The sequence below is a fragment of the Plectropomus leopardus genome, chromosome 12, assembly GCF_026936395.1.
Source record: "Plectropomus leopardus strain MGB_pleo_1.0 chromosome 12, ASM2693639v1, whole genome shotgun sequence".
Classification (NCBI taxonomy): domain Eukaryota; kingdom Metazoa; phylum Chordata; class Actinopteri; order Perciformes; family Serranidae; genus Plectropomus; species Plectropomus leopardus.
The window spans coordinates 19,941,177-19,960,841 of NC_142187.1; the positions used below are offsets into that span (position 1 = coordinate 19,941,177).

Sequence of the window (19,665 nt, forward strand, 5' to 3'; positions counted from 1 at the left end):
GGGAATTTCTGCCAAAACACCCATCCACTTAATTGTGAGCAGCTCCATTGAATGCGAGCGCACAGATTGGGTGTCAATCATGGCGGAAAAGCCCCCTTTAGTATAATTTAATAACTCATCAAAACCAAAATTAACATAATAACACTTGAACAAAGGAAAACTACCTTCAGTGGCAGACACCGTCTTTGGGAAAAATGTATTTGGCATGTACTTTGAGTTTTTAGTTTGTCCTATGTCCCTTCACTAACATGGAGGGGCAGGCCTTAGGACTTGAACTGCAGCTAATGTTAGCTAGCAGCCCTACTCATTTGCAGATTACCATTAATAACCCAGTCTCAACCCAACAGTGTTGCTCTGAAAACATTGTGCCCAGCCTCCAGCCTCCCCTTTGGTCACGCAGGTGAGAAAGCAGCTCAACTTTTGGCCACAAACTCCCTTCATCGTTTGTTACTGTGTTATCACTTCTAGCTCTTTTAGTATTGTTAGCAGTGTCAACACAGCAAGTGGTGCTAACATAGTCAAAACATTTACCACACAGAACAATAAAATTTCACCACCTCTAAATGGATAATGCTTTTAAATGCCAAAGCTCACCTGGTCAACGGAGTGTTGGACTAAAAACAAACACCTTGTTATTCACATTCCATTTTTTTCATAAAGATGCAAAACTAAACCAAGACTGCCATCCCTATAGGCCCAGACACACAAAACCAATATCACAGAACTAGCGGCGACCAAAAAGCAGCTTGCTTCATCAACCTCACTTTGCCGTGTCTCGGCCAAAAGGTTGCACAGGATCACTCTAAAACAACAGCCAGCAAGCACTTATGTTCTGCACATGCATGAGAGGAAATACCCCTCCAGACCAGCAGAGGATGGTTGTCTGTAATATTCACAACAGGAAACCGAAAGATTGCCATGATGCTAACTCTAGCCAGTTAGCCCATTGACAACACAAGCCAATATTTAAAGAACAAAGCACATTAAACGTGCACCAGTGAACAAACCCACCACCCATCAGGAGACATTTCTGTGAAGAACTCACTGGTTAAAAAAAAAACCCTCACCTCATATTACAAGTTTGTTTATAACTAATCCCCTCTTGACTTTAGCTGTTTGTTTACATTCCTCCTCCTTCCATTCTTCTTCTCATGCCCTGAGCTGAATGGCCAATCAGAGTGATTTCAGCCGTGATGGTCTTCACGGCCACCGCCACCAATACAACATGCTAAATCGTCAGAAAAAAAGCCAACAAGGGCCAACAGTGCGGGGCACACCATGGCAACAAGGGCCAACAATTGGCAACTCACACCAAAACAATCCATATTGATAAGTGCTGCTACAAGTAAGAAGGAAAATATGTATTTTTGATTGTGGGGATGAACTATCACATTAAGTAGTGTTTTTCCCGTGTGATCAGCGAGTACTCACCATGGGTTGGGGCTGGCTGAGGTGCGGAGTTTCCTTCCCCTCTGGATGGTGCTGATTACTCCCGACACAAACGACAACAGAACAAAAAAGAAATAAAAACATAAAACATATCTGTACAAGTAAGTGCTCACCAGCAAGAGACAGCATGTGTACACCCACATTAAACATGATCTCCAGTAAATGGATATTTTGTCAATTATTTTAACTCCTACAGCAATTTTCATATAGCTCTACAATACCAATTCATCGCCCACGATTCTTTTAATGTTCTCTCAGGGTTACGATTCAGTCAGGATTGTCCTTGTGCCTCTGGTACAGGGAGAGGCACAACCCAGTGTGTTGTTTCGGAACCGGGGCACCATAGAGAATCTACACATTGCATGTGTCTATCATAATCTAGTCAACAAACATGTCTTTGCCAAAAATGCAAGCAGAGAGTTCTGTACATACATATTCATACATATCACCTTCAATATGAAGGTTTATTATGAAAGATATAATCATATTTAGCAAGAGATAAACATATTTATATTCTCTGAATCTGGGTGGGGCTGGTTAAGAAGTCCTTTGGCAAGGCCTTCTACCCAGGACTCCACAGGTAGTGTTAAAGTTAAAATACAAGTGGGCGGCATCTTGCTATAGTGATAAAAACAAACAAACGAACAGATGGTAAAAGACAAAAATATAACTGGCTCCGAATTTTAACCAATCCATTTAAGATACATTTTTCAAATTCTTCAAACGAGCAAAAGATGGTGTGAGAGTTGAAAATGGTGCTCCACTGTACATCCCTGTATTCTTCTCCCTCTAAATTTTCCTACTGGTAATTGCTTTTTCTTCTGGGACTTATTTCTGGCCAGGTCAAGGCATCTTCATTGCACACATTGACGACGGTAAAATCACAGGTCACACGTTGCTTCTAAATGGCTCACACTTCTGTTTACAATTTTAACATCTTCTAGTCCAGATAATATAGAAGTACAATATCACTCGTTTTACCATACAGTCTGGAAATTGTGAGAGGTTCCCTGTATCAATGTCGGATTGTTGGAGTTATTTTGGTTTACAGTGACATGAGTGGCAGTCCATATAACTACAGCAACCAATAACCTGTCTTCCTTTCGTAGATAAATGGAGAAACAGTATCAAGTCTGGACCCTGAACTCCTGGCGTGGATTGCATGAAGTGTGATAGCTGTTAACCATGTGGTAGTGTAGACCCTGGTCTCCTGTTGTCATGGTAGTGGATTAGATTAAGACAATAGTCTCGACTCTGGCGCGTTCCGATGGATCGGGGGTCATTCGAGGGCTGCCATTGTTGTTGGTCCTGCGAATGCTGCCCGTTCCGTGGCACAGCGCCCCCTGTAGTCATGCCATAGTCGTGGGTGACTGGCTCATCTGCACCCTCATGGACTGAATATTACTGAGGATCTTCTTCTGGTGGCCTGCCAGGGTCACTCCTATTCTCAGCAAGTCCCTAAAGAGAAACAGGCAGAGAGAAAGGAACTTGAAAAGCAAGAGCATATTTTGAAGTAATAGATGAAAGGCTTTCATCACGTTGAAGATGGAATGGATCATTTGAGTATGAAGCGATTATAGTAGCAAGAAATGGCTATCATTTTCTGGTGCATTTAAAGTCCTCACATCACTATATATGAAAGGGCCATTTCAGGATGGAAAGCTTGTGGCAATGAACAGAAAACACAAATTTACAAAATTAATTCCATCACTTGGGAGAAGACTTAGTAATGCATGTTGCTTTGCATTGCAAAGAGACTGCATAAATGCCACCAAGCCCCAGGCATACATTTTTAATAATAATAATAAAAAATGTTAGAATGATTTTACATTTTCAAATAATTTTATAGACCAAGCAACATTGTTAATTAAAATAAATGAAGTGCAATATGCGTGTTTTTTGGTACCACAAGTGCCACAAGAAATGCGACCATGACCCATGCTTTGAAATACTCTACATAAACAGGGGCCAATAGATGTGCCTCTTTAAATTGTATATTTAAAGGATTTACATCCTTGTCCATTTTGGAAAGCTGTTCATAGAAAATTATTAGATAGTAGCAATAATACTTGAAGAGCACAGATGGAAATATGTTTACCACAATGACTGTTATTTTCTGTTATAATGAGTTAGATTTTCATGCATTACCCATACAGACTTTAATTCGATGCAATCAACGACTTGAGTCACTGGGCGCATTCATGCTAAAAATACAAGCACTTGACGTTGAGTCATTTTATGCAAGGGTGCCCATCAAGTGCCATATGGGTTTGGAACTCTTCATTTGCACATCAGCAGGTGAACTTACTCTGAGGTCATTTGAGCCACCAGCTGCAGGGAGGTAAAGCCTGAGTTGAGGAAGTTGTCTCTGTACTGGCTCATCTTGATGGCAGCGAGCCAGTCCTCGACTGAGCTGAAGGTGTTGAAGTCAGGTATGGATCTGTCCAACAGTGGCTGAGAAGGCCTGGAGGAGGGAGAGAGATGGAGGAGGAGTAAGAGGAGGTAAGTGTAGTGCAGGGCTTTGATACAATATTAAGCAAGGAGGATTTAAAGAGAAAGAGAGAAACGATGGTTATGGCATTTGCGTAGGTGTGGGTGAGAGGATGCAAGATGGAGGAGGAGAAAGTGTGCATGTGTGTGTGCACTGTGTGAATATTGGCTTTGGAAAGCGTTCTAACCCCTGATTTTTTTTTTTTTTTTTTTTTACCACATTTTGGTGTTATACACTATCTACCTATTTATCTGCTATCTATTACATTGTTTGAAAGTTGCAAAAAGTGTGAAAATATTCTCTGGTATCATTAAAGAAAACTTGCAAAAACAAAGACCCCAGTCACTGGTCTACACTGAACCATGCTATGGTGATGCTTGTCAGTGTCACATATTAGGAAAATAGGAAAAAGTAACAATTACTGAGCTAAATACAGAAGGGACCGCAAAGTCAAACGCAAAAGGGGCCAAAAGTTCACCTTTCAACATGGCATCAGCACAAAGCACACAGCCAAAACAAGTGGCTTCGGGACAAGTCCCACAATGACCCTCGGGGGCCCAGCCAAAGCCTGGAAATTGGAACAGAAAATCTGTGGAGAAACCTGAAGCTCGCAGTTCACAGAAAATCCACATCCAATCTGGCTGAACTTGAGAAGGTTTTTGAGGAAGGGTGGAGGAAACTGCCCCAAACAAGGTGTGCAGAGCTGGCAAAATCATGCGCAATAAAGTTCAAAACAAATCAAAACCAATGGTGCCTTTGCAAGATAATGAATAAACATTCTGAATGAATTTGTAAATTGCATGTTTTTGAATGTTTTCATTTTGCCTCTGAAGGCATTATGTTTTCAGGTTGACTGTCTGTTGTCAGTCTAATTCTTATAAACATTATATCTCAATCAATCTCAGTTCCTTGAGGAAATGTATTTAAGTTTGGCACAAACGTCCACTTAAAGTCTAGATGGTGGTCAAAAAACAAAGCCAAGGCCACTGTGACCTCACATCCACATTCTTGGGAACATGATATCTCAGAAACATTTTTTGGAAATTTCTTGAAATTTGGCACAGATATCCACTGGGAAATTGATCAGATTTGACCTCACATCTACCTCATTCCTATGAGCGTGGCATCTCAGGAACATTTTTAGGAAAAAAATTTGGCACAAATGTCCACTGGGACATAAACTGATCGGGTTTTGGTGGTCAAAGGTCAAGGTCACTGTAATATGGCATCCGTTTCATTCCTGTGAACAAAATATCTCAGAAGCATTTAGGAAATTCGGCACGAACGTCCACTGGGAGTCAGTGCTAAACTGATCAGACTTTAGTGGCCAAAACCCAAGGTCACTGTGACCCCATGTCAGTCCTATTTTTGTAAACGTGATGTTTTAGGAAAATTTTTGAAAACTTCTTCAAACTTGGCACTAATGTCTACTGGGACTCAAAAATAAACTAGTCAGTTTCTGATGTTCTGATGTTTCTGAAGGTCACTGTGACCTAATGCCCGCCTCATTCTTGTAAACATGATATCTCAACAAGGCCTTGAGGGAATTTCCTTAAAATTGGTACAAATGTCCAATTGAATTCAAGTATGAATTGAATCAATTCTGGTGGTCAAAGGTAACTGTGATTTTACAAAACATGTTTTTGGCCATAACTAAAGCCATAACTTAAGTCATTTTTGGCCATAACTAAAGAATCATCACGCTCATTATTACAAAATCTCACACAAAGGTCTAATTGGATAAAATGATGAAGAGATGACATTTTACACCCCAAAGGTCAAAGGTCAACTTCACTTTGAAATCATAATATTCTGCAAAAACACTCTCCTTGCCATTATTTATTGCCATAATTAAGGGATATTTGGCCAGATACTGAATAGGTGACACCGATCTTGGGTGCTCACCTTGAAACTGTGCTGATTGTATAGGCCTTCTGTGCTGCCTGGCTTAAGATGTGTATAAAGAATCTACGTTTTAGAGCTTTTAGGTTTTTGCTGCAATATTAATATTTAAAGCAATCGACTATAATGGCTACAACTTTGTGTTTTATCCTCTGGTAGTCCACCAGGAGCTCACTGGAAATTACTGACTGGAATCACACATGTCAATATAGTGATAACTTCTATTTTGCTAAAACAAACACTTAATACCTTTCATGAAATTCTTCACCAGTTATATAAGTCTGAACAGACATGGATGTAAACTGCAACTTGACTGGTTAGAGGCATACAATCGCAAGGTGGCAATGTTAGTTTGTTTAAAAACATGTTTTTCCCTATCATTACAGAGTAAAAAATATTTATATAACACCGCAGAATGCAAAAATAGTGAACTTTCTAAAGCCAATGCGGGGGTGTGTATGGGTGGGAGACTTATAAGCAGCAGGGAAAAAAATCCTGGGGAGGAAAAGTTCAGGTTTGATGCAATCAACAGTAATATATTCATGTTTATTTTATGAGACGATAAAAAGTAAGCATGTGCATGCTTTAAAGTTTGTGCAGAAAGCATGTGTAAATGCTGTATAAACCGAAGAAAAGCACATTTGTGAATACTTAGTGTCCACTTCAGGGTGAATGCATGTGTCGTTTTGCCGCAGAAGTGTTTTTACTCACACTGCAGGGATGTTGGCTACAGCTTTGAGGCTGGTGGGGTTACGGATCATCTTGTCCAGGGTGCTGACGATGTCAGTGAAGCGGGGTCGTACGTTTCGGTCCTTCTGCCAACAGTCCAGCATCAGCTGGTGCAGGGCACTGGGGCAGTCCATTGGTGGGGGCAGACGGTAGTCCTGTTCAATGGCGTTAATCACCTGAGGGAGAAGGGGACGCTCAGGTTATATTATACACCATACTCCATACAGTAGTTACAACTAATTGCTGTCAGTTACAGTATTTTTATATCAGCTGGCTGGTTGTCAATAATATACTTCATTAAAAATAAAGTACTAATTTGAGTTTGCAGTGACTAATGGCATTAAGCATATCCACTCTGTAATCCTGACACGCTCATCCCTGCCTCAACAACTCCCCCACCAGTGCACCACCCCCACCACCATACATGCATAGACACACTCCCTCTGGTCAATCAAGAGACAGTTAGCATTCAGGCTGAGGTGCCCTTCCTCTTGACTCCAGCCAATCACATGTCACTCCTGGAGGACAGAGCATGGAAAGAGACAGAAAGGATAGCAGAGGCAGTGTCACTGTAGAAAGAAGTCACTGGGGACTGGGCAGATTGCATATAATTAACACTGTGAAGCACAGCCACTTGACACATGTCTCTTAAAGGTTGCACAGGCTATTCTGGCCTTGTTAGAGGGAAGCTAAGACTGAGAGTTTCAGGGTAGTCAGAGTTGGAGTGAAGTATTTCGTAACCATTGAACGAAGTGAGATCGGAACTGAAGGGCAGATTTGGAGATTTGGCAAAAGTATTCAATGAACACCCTTCACACACCAAATAATTTGTTATACAATTTTTTTCAGCAAAATCAGTGCGTATGCGGTTTTTCAACTTCGGGAATACCCATTAAAAATAGGTGATAGACTGCTCTCCCATTGCCAGTAGACAAGAGTTGCCAATGGGGGTCTGCAGTAGGCGAGTGTGCTTTTCTGTTTTGATTTTCCCTGGCGTGTCATGTTTGAAGTCACAAACGCAAATAACGCAGCATGGAGGCCAGTTAAAATGTTATAATGGTTACTTCTTTTTATATATTTCTTTCTTATTTGGTCTATCTCTCAAAGTCAGTTCTGACTACATTTGACAATATTTTAATGTTCAAGCCCTGGAGATGGACACTATTTTGTGAGGTCATTGCATCACGCCGTTTAAGGTGCTAAAATGAGCAATTCCACCTTGATGTCGTATTTCCATCACTGCCAATCAAGGCTGATAGGAGCTGGAGCCGTTCAATACTCAACCACTGCATTTGATCCAGGAATGATTGCTGGTTATAACCTTTCCCATTAAATACAAAACCCAGATGTTAGTGGGTTTTTTTGTCCAGTAGCTGTAATGTATGGTTTGTAATAACTACACAAACAATGAAGTCAAAGTAAATATATTATCTCAAAGTAAAAAGTGCTAAATCTGCAGTTAAGAAGGCACTTCTGAGACACCACCACAAAGACTAAAAATTGCTCAGATTGCTGCATTGCACATTGATGGACCTAGCTCTAACCCATATCCATATATCCATACTGTCTGTAGATGTAATCTTTTCTTAAAAATGCATAGTTGCGAGATAAGGGTCTGGTGTGAAATCAAGTGTAAAAGATACTATCATTAAAAATTAGAGGCTGCTCTGTAGGTTGCCAACTCCACCCCAGAGCTGAGTGCAACTCAGCAAAATCTTGACAAATGGTGCATATGGAGAAGTGGTGGTGTGTACGTGTGTTTTTAAGTGTGTGTATGTGTGCATGGACTGAGCAGCCGGACATGCTGTGCTGTGCCAGTCCTCTTCTCTGCATTAGTCCCACCAGGCAGTGTTTGCTGCTGGCCCACTGTGGCAACATCTGCTGGGTTGGACGGTCCTTGTGGAGCGGGGTCCATAGAGGCCTGATGGTTGGCTAGTTGTCTCACTAAGGGAGCTTAGGGAGAGAGACCTCATACTATGGGACTATATCCAATGGTTGTGTGTGTTTGTGTTGGTGCCTGTGTGTTTGTGGGAGTCTGCATGTGGACCTTGTCCAAACGGACATGGGGAACAAAGAAGAGCTCTCAGCAATCATTCATTGCTCTCAAATGCTGGCCAGGAAGGAAAGAGGATAGTGTGAGACTGTGTCCATAATAAGTCTGCTTTCAAAGTCAGAATCAAGGACATCTCTAGTGATGATGCTGGGAGACGGGAGCTGATAAAAATGTGTGATTTATTACAGCTTCCTCTCTTATGAGTTATCCTTGATTGTGTCATCTATGGGGTGAAAAGATAGTATAACCACATCTGTACGGAAATGGCCACTCTGTTAATGAAGCAGTTTATTCAGATTCAAACTTGTTTTTTCCACCTGGAAGTTTAGAAAAGTGAAAACACTCAACTTAAATGTTGCTTTTTACAATCTGTCTTGAAGTTCCCATGAAAAGGACACTTAAACTTCCTAGAAAAGTGCTACTTCCCAGAAAAAGGTGCATTTCAGCAGTGACGTAATGCCGTAGTAGTTGATGTAACTAAAAAGTCATCTTTCCAAATGAAATAAAACTTACTTTCTCTCTTTAACCGCCACTGCATTTATTGCTCACTGTTTAATGTCCTGCCCTAACATCCTGCTTCAAGAGGAAAAACACCAAATTAAAGATAATTTGTAATTTCGTAGGTCTTTTGATGTGTATAAATGGTCACTTACATCCTGGTTGGACATGTCCCAGTAAGGCCTCTCTCCAAATGACATCACTTCCCACATAACAATGCCGTAGCTCCACACGTCACTGGCTGAGGTGAACTTCCTGTAAGCGATAGCTTCTGGTGCTGTCCACCTCACCGGGATCTTCCCACCCTGAGGAAAATAGAAACAAAGACAAGGGGCATACGTTGAAATCAAAGACATGTCTGAGTCCTGCAAAGATTTATCATAAAGGTCAACATTCATTTCAGTTGTGTCAATTAAAGGGACGGTTCACCACAAAAGCTGTTGTGCGTTTTTTTTTTTTTTTTTTTAAATCAAACTAGATTATTATGGTGAGTTGCTGATTGTTGGAGATATCAGTCTGGAGATTTCTGCCTTCTCTCGAACATAATGGAACTAGATGGCACTCAGCTTGTGGCACTCAAACTCTAATGTTACAGCTTAGCTAAGGAGGATGTCATTAATGTTTCCATCTCATGCTGTCATGAGCATGAACCTCTTGTTCATAAGTACAGGCACACTTCCCTGAGCATGTGATACAGTTGATGGTTGTAGTTTGGTAGACAGAAAATAGTTCCTACATAAATTTCTGCAGACTTTAAAGTCTGTGGATTATCTTGCGTTTTTTAAATGTATTTTTTGGCGCTTTGAGCACCACAAGTCAAGTGCCATCCACTTCCATTATATTCAAGAGAAGGCAGATATCTCCAACACTCAGTAACTCACACAAAAAAAAAAACAATCTAGATTGAGAAATATCATTGACGGTAAGAGGAAAAATATTTACTTTTGATTATGGGATGAACTGTCCCTTTAAAATCTGCAATCAATCTCAACGCCACCGCTCTTAAATTGGCTGTCCTGCTTTAACTCTTTATCCCCAAATCCACCCAGTATCAATCCTCCAGCAGCAACAACACATACAAGATTCTGCCTCTGTCTCAGCAGCGGCTCTCAACAGCGTTCGCCCTTCACACATCGACCAACATCACATTTAGCGGCTCCTCTCCCACAGCCGTGTTTGAATAAAGGAAGATAGGCCCGGGCTTCTGCTCGCACATCGAGCGTGTCTGCCTGTAATTGGGCTACCTGGGCCTCAGGCATGCCACGCGCCCTGTTGACTGAAATTGACAGCTGCTTGTTTAAAATTCCACACACACATACATAGACACAGTTGGGAACATATGCACAGGCGCAAGCATAGCTGATTGTGCGTGCACACCCACGCACACAAACACACACACATACCCCGAAAGCACCTCCCTTTATATCTCAGTTGAGCTCGCCACCAGTTTAATAATGCCAATTAGCTGAACCTGAGCATTTGCAGATAAGCCGCTGTTGGAAACAAACCCAAACCCAGAGAGCAACCTACACAGACCACCCTGTTTCCTGCTCGCTCTATGAGCGCCAGAGAGAGTGAGAATAATCAGAGAGAGAGGGGGAGGGATGCAGAGGAGGAGACAAAGAGGAAAACGAGAGATTAGTGAGGAGAATGAGAGACAGAAAATGGTTCTTCTGGGGTGTTTATGTACTGCAGACAGTTATTTGAAATGCTCAACAGAATCACAAACAGGTTTACTTCCTGTTCTTCTTGTCCTTCCATCTCTACGCACTTATGTAGGTGTTACAGGTCAGCGCTGTGTTGCACTGCAGAGGTGGATAGAATGAGCTCATTAACGAGCAACTCTTTAGGGTTTGACCATTTTGAGGTTGCTGACCCTGAAAAGAGATTTAACATCTGAACCTGAATTGAGCCTGCTGTCAGGACGCACTGCAAGACGCAGAGGCAACACTCACTAAACTCTCACCAGACAGCGGAGAAAAAGACATGGAGCGTTGAAGGAATTAGGCGATGGTGCAGTGTGCAGTTGTGTGAGTGTGTGACAGACAGAGAGAATGAGAGAACAAGAAAGAGATACAGAGAGGAAGAGATCAATAGTCGAATAAAGGCTGTCTAAGCCCCAGTGACTTCAATGCTTTTCTCATATCTCAGACTACTTCATATCAGAATCGTTTCATCTAAACTAAGACCCCAGGACACGTTCTCTTGCCCTTTCTTTTGTCTGAGGGCAAATCGAGCTGCACAGATACAGGCCGAGGACTGTCCATAAGAAAAAACAAAAGGGCCAATCCCCTTCCTCTTCATCAGTCACTCTGTCAGTGGCAGTGCTTCAAGTCAATTATTATGTGCGGACAAACATACATAAGATGAAAAACAAAGAAATAAACGTAAAACAACTTGAAAAAATAGCTGCTCCAAGCGAAACGGCGTCTATTACAGCCTGTCTTTATCATTACTCGCCTGCTCCCTCCCTCACTCTGTACATCTGGTCTCATGCCCCAGGACCCTGTTGGGAATATGAGCTGAGTGTCGCTGGAATGGCCTGAGCAAAGACACAGGCTTCACAAGAAGCTCCCCGTGCGCCTCCAATGAGACAGACTTTAGTAATAACATTTCCAAGGCGGGTGAGTCAGAGGCAGCTATGCAAACCCTTAGTAATTACTGCTTTGGGCCAGTGATAGCTCTGCCAAAATCCTGCTTTAATAACATGAAGTGCCGAACAGCTCATGCATACAGGGAAGACGGCAAAAACATAATAAAAAGCAGTGGAGCTCTTTTTTTTTCTCCCAGTAAAAAGAGTGTTAATACCACGGGGAACGAGTTGGGGGTAGTAGAAGTGATGATGGGAATTAAAACAGACCTAATGTCAACACAAAAGCAGGAGTGCTTTGTGAAGCCTTGAAGCACGGCGAGAGCTCTTTGGATACGGTATATTGTGCTGGCTACTGAAAAAGGAACAAGCTGTTTTCTGTTTGCCTTGAAGTGAAATATCGCCCCTGAAACAGAATTCACACACTCCCATCATCTCGGACAGTTAACTCAGAATTTTTGTAGATGAGCCAGAATGGAGCACAGCCGCCACAGCTGCACAACTTCAAGGCCTTGAGAGGAGTAATCTGTAATGATATCAAGTGATACTTTGCAAAACTCCCTTGATAATAAATAAAGTGGGTGACGCACAGTGCCTGATTTTCCAGAGATACTGGATGGGTCTATTTTCTGGTTGATAAATGTTGGCGCCGTGGAGAACAAGCGAGTGGCCATGAAGGCGTGAAAACCTGAAATAAATGTGTCACAAAGACACTTTACCAAATGCAGTGGCGCAAACCAAGGGAGGGCCATGGCCACTGATACAATTGCTGCTGCTTATAGTTCGATTAGATCTATTAATTGGACTACTGTCCTTGTCCCAGAATACAAGCACAGAGAGGGATTGACTTATTGATGGAAGTATGTGTGACTTTGCCACAGCAGGTAGCGATTTGCTGCTTCAGTAAACCAACAAAAAGTTAGCAAGTGGCAAACAGTTATATGGTTGCATTTCAAACGGTAATAACATGGATAACATTTCTTCACTGGACATTTCATACATATTCTTCCCTTAACTATGTGCTTTTGTATTTGTTTTGTTTTATTTCCTTCCTCGTCGTTTGTTTTTCCTGGCTTTCTTCTACAAATGTATGCTTTTCGACTTCAGGGTCAAAGCCCTGCGCTGGTACTAAAGAGCACAGGCAGGACCACTCAGCTAGTTGGGGTCCTGTTGAGGCATATATGTGAAAGAGTAAATCAAACCCTAACTGCATTATCTAGGAGTATTAGTCCGACTTAGACAGATTTGACTTAATACAATTTAAGTTGGACTAACATGTCTACATGGATTTTAAATGTCCAGTTTTAGTCAGACCAACACAATCATTTAACTGTTTCTTCTTTTTTTTCATAAAATTGGATTTTTTGACAAATGTAACATCATCATATCGAAACACAACTAAATTGAAAAGACATGCACAGATGAATAATTTTTTAATTCCACTTGAAAAAACAATTTTACAGGAGCCAATACTGAAGGGAAATTTTTCAAATATTTATGTGACATAAAACATCACTCCTTTGTGATGTTAATGCAAGAGACATTCTGTAAATACTCATTATTTTTTAGTAACCTATTATTTTGAGCTTTTTCAATGCAATGTCAGAAAAAAAGACTCATAAAAATTACACCTCCAAAGCATTTTTAAGACTATTGAAAAATCAATTCTCATGCCAATTAAGGCTTTATTTTTAGATTGATGGATTCAATGCCTTTTAAGACTTTTAAAGGATACACAGGAACCTTGTGCACCACCATTTACATTCACATCATTCACAAAGTGATTTTCAGAGGCGCCTCTGGAGCTTTCCAGTACATTGTGGTACTTCCTCTTAGACTTAAGACCCTTAGATTGCTGGGCAATTGATTTAACAATTCAGCTTTTTCTAACATCATGTAAACATATGGACTGTCTTTAACAGTCTGTGGCACTATTTTTTTAAGATACTATAAAGGTAGTGGTATCCAAAATTAACTACTACAACAGCTTTCTCTATGGCACATCATCCAAAGTCCTAAATCAACTCCAATGTATCCGGAGCTCCTCTGCCTTATCCACTCCCACTCCTGTGATCACTTCCTGTCCTCCAGAAACTCCACTGGCTCCCTGTCCCACAACAGATCAGATTCAAAGTCCTTCTCCTCACTCACAAAGCTCTCCATAACGAGGCCCCCTCCGACCTCACTTCTCTACAGCCGACCCCTCCCTCTGAAACTCTCCCCAAACACATTTGGGAGTGCAACAACCTCTCCCAGGTCAAATCACTACCAAAACTCTCCTTTCAAAACTGCTTTTAATGTGTGAATAATGTCGTGTGTATTTTAGTCTGTTATATTGTGTGATTGTTTTTAACTCATGTGAAGTGTCTTTGAATACCATGAAAAAATATATAAAAAATATATAATATATAAAAAATATATAAATCAAATATAAATCAAATGTATCATAATTATTATTATTCTATTATTTTTATTTATTTTATTATTTTATTATTATTAACCTGTCAAATGAAACTGCCTAAGGTATCCATTGGTACAAATCACGTCTGCATATCTTATCAAGAAGGGGGCTAAATAACGCTCTAAATTTAGGCTAAATTTTGGCAAGGAAACAATCTGGAGCCTTGATCTCTCACCTCAGGACATGTGAATGAAAATTGGTTCTATGGGTACCCATGAGTCTTTCCCTACTAATGATGTTTTGCTCCTTCAAATTAAAGCTATATTTTTTGCCTATTTCAGGAAAATAACAGCTGGCCTACTTAAAGAACAATGAAAAGCCTAACACATGTAGCTATAGATACACAACACATTGAAGCAGCACTGTTGTGGAACTCAAAATGTTAACTGTGCTGATATAAATCTATTCTCATCCAGTAATGACATTAACATAATTTTCAACTAGCTTAATTTACATAATTTAGGTGTATAATTTAATTATGGAAATTCAGCTATGGCTTTTGGTTATAGTGTGAGATTTTCATTGGCCACATCTGGCCACCCCTATGTAAAATTTCTAGGTGCACAATTGTCCATATGCTGTCAAAATACTATTCCCATATTTCCACACTTGGTGACATTAACTTTTTTTTTTCTTCCTCTAAATGTCCACATCATGCCCGTGGACAACACATCCAGCCATGTTTGCACACAGACTTCGCATCTAGAACACACTGAGCAGACACAGGAGTGTGCTGTCACCTTAATGTCACAAGAATGAGATTACAGTGCTGGTTCCACCTGGTTGTGACCGTCTGTGACAGGCGGGTGACCAGTTATGACAGCCAGTGACACTTCTGGAGTGTGACTGCAACAGAGATGTGCTGGGACTGTCAGGTTAAGAGGTATCACGGCGAGACGAGTGTGTTCCTGTGACAGCCAGGTCTGAAAAAGATGAAGGATAAACATGTGGTGGCCAGGTAATGTGTGTACTTACTGGTGTCTGTTATGGTCTCTTGGCCCAATAATGTGTGTGTGTAGACACTGATACACATAGCACGGATGTGAAACACCTGTCATGTCTTTGCAGTGGCTTGAGCTATCCATCCACCAATGTGCCAGGTACCTTCGTGTAGACTGTCACTGACATGCTGCTGCAGAATGAGGTAAAAATCTGGAGCAAATATAGCTGTCAGAGTACAACGAACAGGCATCACTAACAGGAAACAACGTCCCAGATAAATTTACAGTAATTGAAAAAGAAGAGTCCAATGTTTAGTCTTGCTTTTACTCAGCACTGTCACTTCACAGAAGCTACTGAGAGATTCCAAATAAACTTTCTCCTTCATCTGGAAACAAATATGCAGATCTCCATCTCCCTGTCTTCTTTCCCCCCTGTTCCCTCTTCTCCTTTCCTTTACTCCCCCAACTTCAGTTATCCATTTCCAAACAATGCACACTCAAATGGACTTGAGCACATTTACTTAGGCTGGGGAGAGTGCTCCATCAACATCCTTTTAATGAAATCCTGAGAGCAACGATCTGCCCTGGATGTCTGCCCAAATAGAATGGGAATGAGTGTGAGAGAGATGGAGAGAGAGGCTCGGAGAGAAAGAGTGATATGGAGAGATGGGGACAAAAAATAGAACAAGGAAAAAAAGGGGGAGGGGGCTGGTGACAGTGATGTTGGTTTCTCAGACACCCATGGGAATCTCTGGTGGAGAGAAAGACACAGGTCTTTCACCATATATACGATGGAGTCATGCGAAACTTCAGGAAAGTGTTTGTCAAAGTTTTATTTTATGTTCCAAAGATGCCAAACAGTCTCACATCAGGCTGGGAACTCTTTGAGGCCTTTTGTTTTTTAGATTTGATTAACAAACAAATTCTGAAAACTGTCTATACAGCGTGGGAAGATAACAGAAGGGAATGAAAAAACACTGTACGCCCAGAATAGCCCTCCATAATTGGTCTACTTCTGAAAAACTGAAATTGTGATCAAGATTAAAATACGTGTGCTTCATATCACTGCAATCCTTCTGTCTGTAGCTTTCTGATCTAATTTCAAAAATAATTGCTTCGAGGAACTGAAATCCAGTCAGGTTACAGTATAAATGACAGCACAATAGAAACAGCTAGAAAGAAACATATTGTACTGCATCCTGATAATCCCTTTACCTAAAAGGGAACAATGCTACAGGAAACTCAGTACAGTCAATGTGTGACTTAATAGTGTTACTCGTCTGCTACGGCATTAACAAAGTGTTCATGATTTCTTTACTGTTACTTTATGTCAACTTTAATTCTTGGTTGAGCTTTACTATTGGGATTCCAGAGTTTATCTTTAATTTGCAAGTTAGCTGTAGCTGATAAAATCTGCTAGAAACAATTGTTTTAGTTATACTGTACAGTTTGTGATAACTGTCCTGACTGCTATCCATTTTCCAAGATTTTATAATAGATAATACTATATATATATATATATATATGTAAACCATATTTAAGGTGTCACATATTTCAGCCACAAATAATACAAAACCAAACATTTTGTGCAGCACATAGTAATTCCTTTTTTGTCAGCACCAGGTGACAATAGTGAACTTGCAAACAGTATTTTTTATTTAAGCAGATCAACTAGCATAAACTTACAGAGGCCCTGAAAGGGAAATGAGAAAAAACAAATTATGGTAATCTGTTTTACAATTTTGATCTTAAAGGAATACTTCACTTAAAAGTGAATAATTGTGAGTGCAACGCAGAGATGAGTGCAACGCCTTTTCCCTGTGAACACTGGGCAGTGTTTTGTGGACTAATCTTCACCCGACGTTCCACTGGCATCAGGGTGAATAGATAATGACTGAATTTTCATTTCTGGGTGAACTATCCCTTTGATCCCTTTGTTTTCTCTCCTGTTTATGACTTAAGAATAGCAGAAAATTGTTACTGGCTTTTTTTAACCATGAAAACAAGTGAAAAAATTGTCAGGTTGTAAAGCATTTGTTGTTTAACTAATTTAGCACCTCTACCCCATGTTTTATTTAGGTCTAAAAGCATTCATATTTTCTTCCAGGTGAACTTTAATTTCTTCATACACCCCAGTGCTGCCAAAACTTTTTTCACTTGTTCCCAGGTGAAAAAAAAGTAATTCATATGTTTCACAGATAAAACAGATGATCGTAAACCTTACTATCACCTGTTCTCACGTCATAAAAACAGTAGAAAAAATGATTTAAATCAGACTTAAAAAACGGATCAACAGAATTTTCTTCCTCTCTTGCCTCTAAGGGCATCTGTAACTAGTACACCGAACATATTTTACTGTTAGAGCTACCGCTTTGGGCAAACATTAATGATTAACAACTTGTTGAAATTACTAACTGAATGTGTTCATCTCTATCTCCATGCCTTAAATACACACTCACACAGGTTTGTTATTTTATTTGTTGACTTATTTTGAATCAATGTGGTGAAGCTCCTTCAGACTGTAAGGTGCAAGGTGTTTGTAATATCTGTGTTTCTTTTTTAAATGTGCGTAAAATAGAAATGACTAGAAATTCCATCGAGATGTCTTACCCGTAGTGACTTTTATGTGATACTTTTTTGCAAGATGTTTTGTACAGTTTACAATCAGGTTATGAAAAGACAATTCTTCACTATGTCTCCAAGAGCAGTCAGCAATCTGTCTTTTTATTTTTCACCCCATAAATTATTCCTCATCCACAGCATCATTAGTGCCTACCCGTGTTAAACTGTAAAACAGAAATTTCCACTCCTTCAGGGAAACCTTTCCACTAGTCCTCAATTTCTCTGACATCTGCTAGCACCATCAAATTAAACCAGGCAAGTACCAAGAACCATGTTAAAATTAGACAGTGACCTTGGCCCCATGTTTCCTTCACAGGATGTGGGCAATAGGCAATTACAAATTTTGACGGTCTTATTAAACTAGAGCACAACCTGAGTAGGTGTTATTTTTCCCGTAATGATGGGGCTAATATTGGTCCTTGTGTTGTTAAAGCTACTGTGGAGGTAGTTATGAAGGCACCTTTAATGAAACCAATATTAAAAAAGCGATGGTCATGTCAGCGCTTCTGTTTTGAAAATGTTAAAACGCTTCTTTTTTGGTAGTTTACACTTTGGTTAACAACATATTAAATCTGTCCTTGGTGACACCGCAGTCTGCAGTATAGTAGTCATATGGAAGCACAGGCCCACTGACAAAGAAGGTATCTCTTTCACTGATTTAGTTGTACACAAACCACTTCATTGTGAATCCTGCTCAGATGCAAATGCAGTCCAACAGCCACAGATGGCGAATCAATGCCCACCTTATAGTGACTCTGGCAAACACGACAGAAGGTATAAATCAAGGTGGAGTGCTTTGGATGGTTGCTCCCTCTTTGATGCAGGAAGCAGGTATAGATCATGCTTCCTTCTTTCTTCTTTTCAGAACTTACGCCTTCCTCCATATTCATATTAATTTCCATTCCTGGATATTTTCTGCTGCTACATTTACCCCAAAACTGAGCAGATTAAACTCTATAATCTGAATAAAATTAGCCTGGAAACATCTTAATTAGTTTCATATACAACACCAAGAGATAAAAAAAAAAAATAACAGGGCAGGAAAGCATGTTTAGGATTTCGCTGCAATTATGAGTGAGTGTGACGGGGGTTCAATGCCCGGCAGCAGTGCCTCCAGCTTGGCAGGACTCCACAGTGGGAAGCAAGATGGGGATCATGCTCGGTCACTGCAAAAGTGACTCATACTTATAAAGAGAAGGGAGATGGAGGATCTGTGCAGAAGGGGGTGAAACAACCTATACATGCTGTCCCAGTGAAAGCAGTGCCTGGCATGCGTATGTATTATGTGTAAGTACGCCCACCCCACATAAAAAACAAGGAAGTTGGAAACTGCAGGTTACTAAAGGATACTTTGCTGATTTTTAACTAGCTCTCTCTCTCTCTCTCTCTCTCTCTCTATTTTTCTCTCTAAGTCAGACTGAAATCCAATCAAACAGTAAAACTAGACAGTCATGATCAAGTATAGATTAAGATTCCTGCACTGTCTATATTTCTATTAAAATGTTTTCAGAAACATATTTTTCTGCCCTGTTAAGCTGAAATGGCGAGAATTTGTGAACAGGAAGGGAAATAAAAGATACAACAAATATTCGGTGAGTCCAAAAATACCAGTCTCCCATTTAATGTATATAAAGCTATTCACTACATTCACAGTAACATCAGAGTAGATCACATACATAAAATCAAACAGCTCTGAGCAAACGCTGCCTCAGTTGGTAAGATTTTAGCCACCTAAAAACAGGCCCAGCTAAAAAAAAAAATGATTTAAGCGCAAACTATAGTAAGAATATTTTCACCACTTTTTCTTGCCGTCAGACAGCCTTTTCCAACCAGCTGAAGCCGTTATCTCATAACAATCAGACTCCAATGACAAAAATAGTAATTTTACTTCACATAACATGGGAGTTGCTGGTCGACTTTTGCCGAGAC

General features: G+C 40.4%; 1 protein-coding gene across 4 annotated transcripts in view; it reads right to left on the bottom strand.

Moving 5' to 3' along the window:
- ephb1 (EPH receptor B1) overlaps positions 1 to 19,665 on the bottom strand; it is a 205,225-nt gene that overhangs the window by 3,693 nt on the left and 181,867 nt on the right. For all 4 annotated transcript variants that reach the window (XM_088085417.1, XM_042497108.2, XM_042497106.2 and 1 more), the window contains 4 exons: positions 9,278 to 9,427; positions 6,554 to 6,747; positions 3,758 to 3,913; positions 1,432 to 2,907 (listed from right to left, as the gene is read on the bottom strand). In XM_088085417.1, the coding sequence (XP_087941543.1) occupies positions 2,799 to 2,907; positions 3,758 to 3,913; positions 6,554 to 6,747; positions 9,278 to 9,427 (609 nt within the window). In that variant the 3' untranslated portion in view covers positions 1,432 to 2,798. The remainder of the gene's footprint in view (positions 1 to 1,431; positions 2,908 to 3,757; positions 3,914 to 6,553; positions 6,748 to 9,277; positions 9,428 to 19,665) is intronic.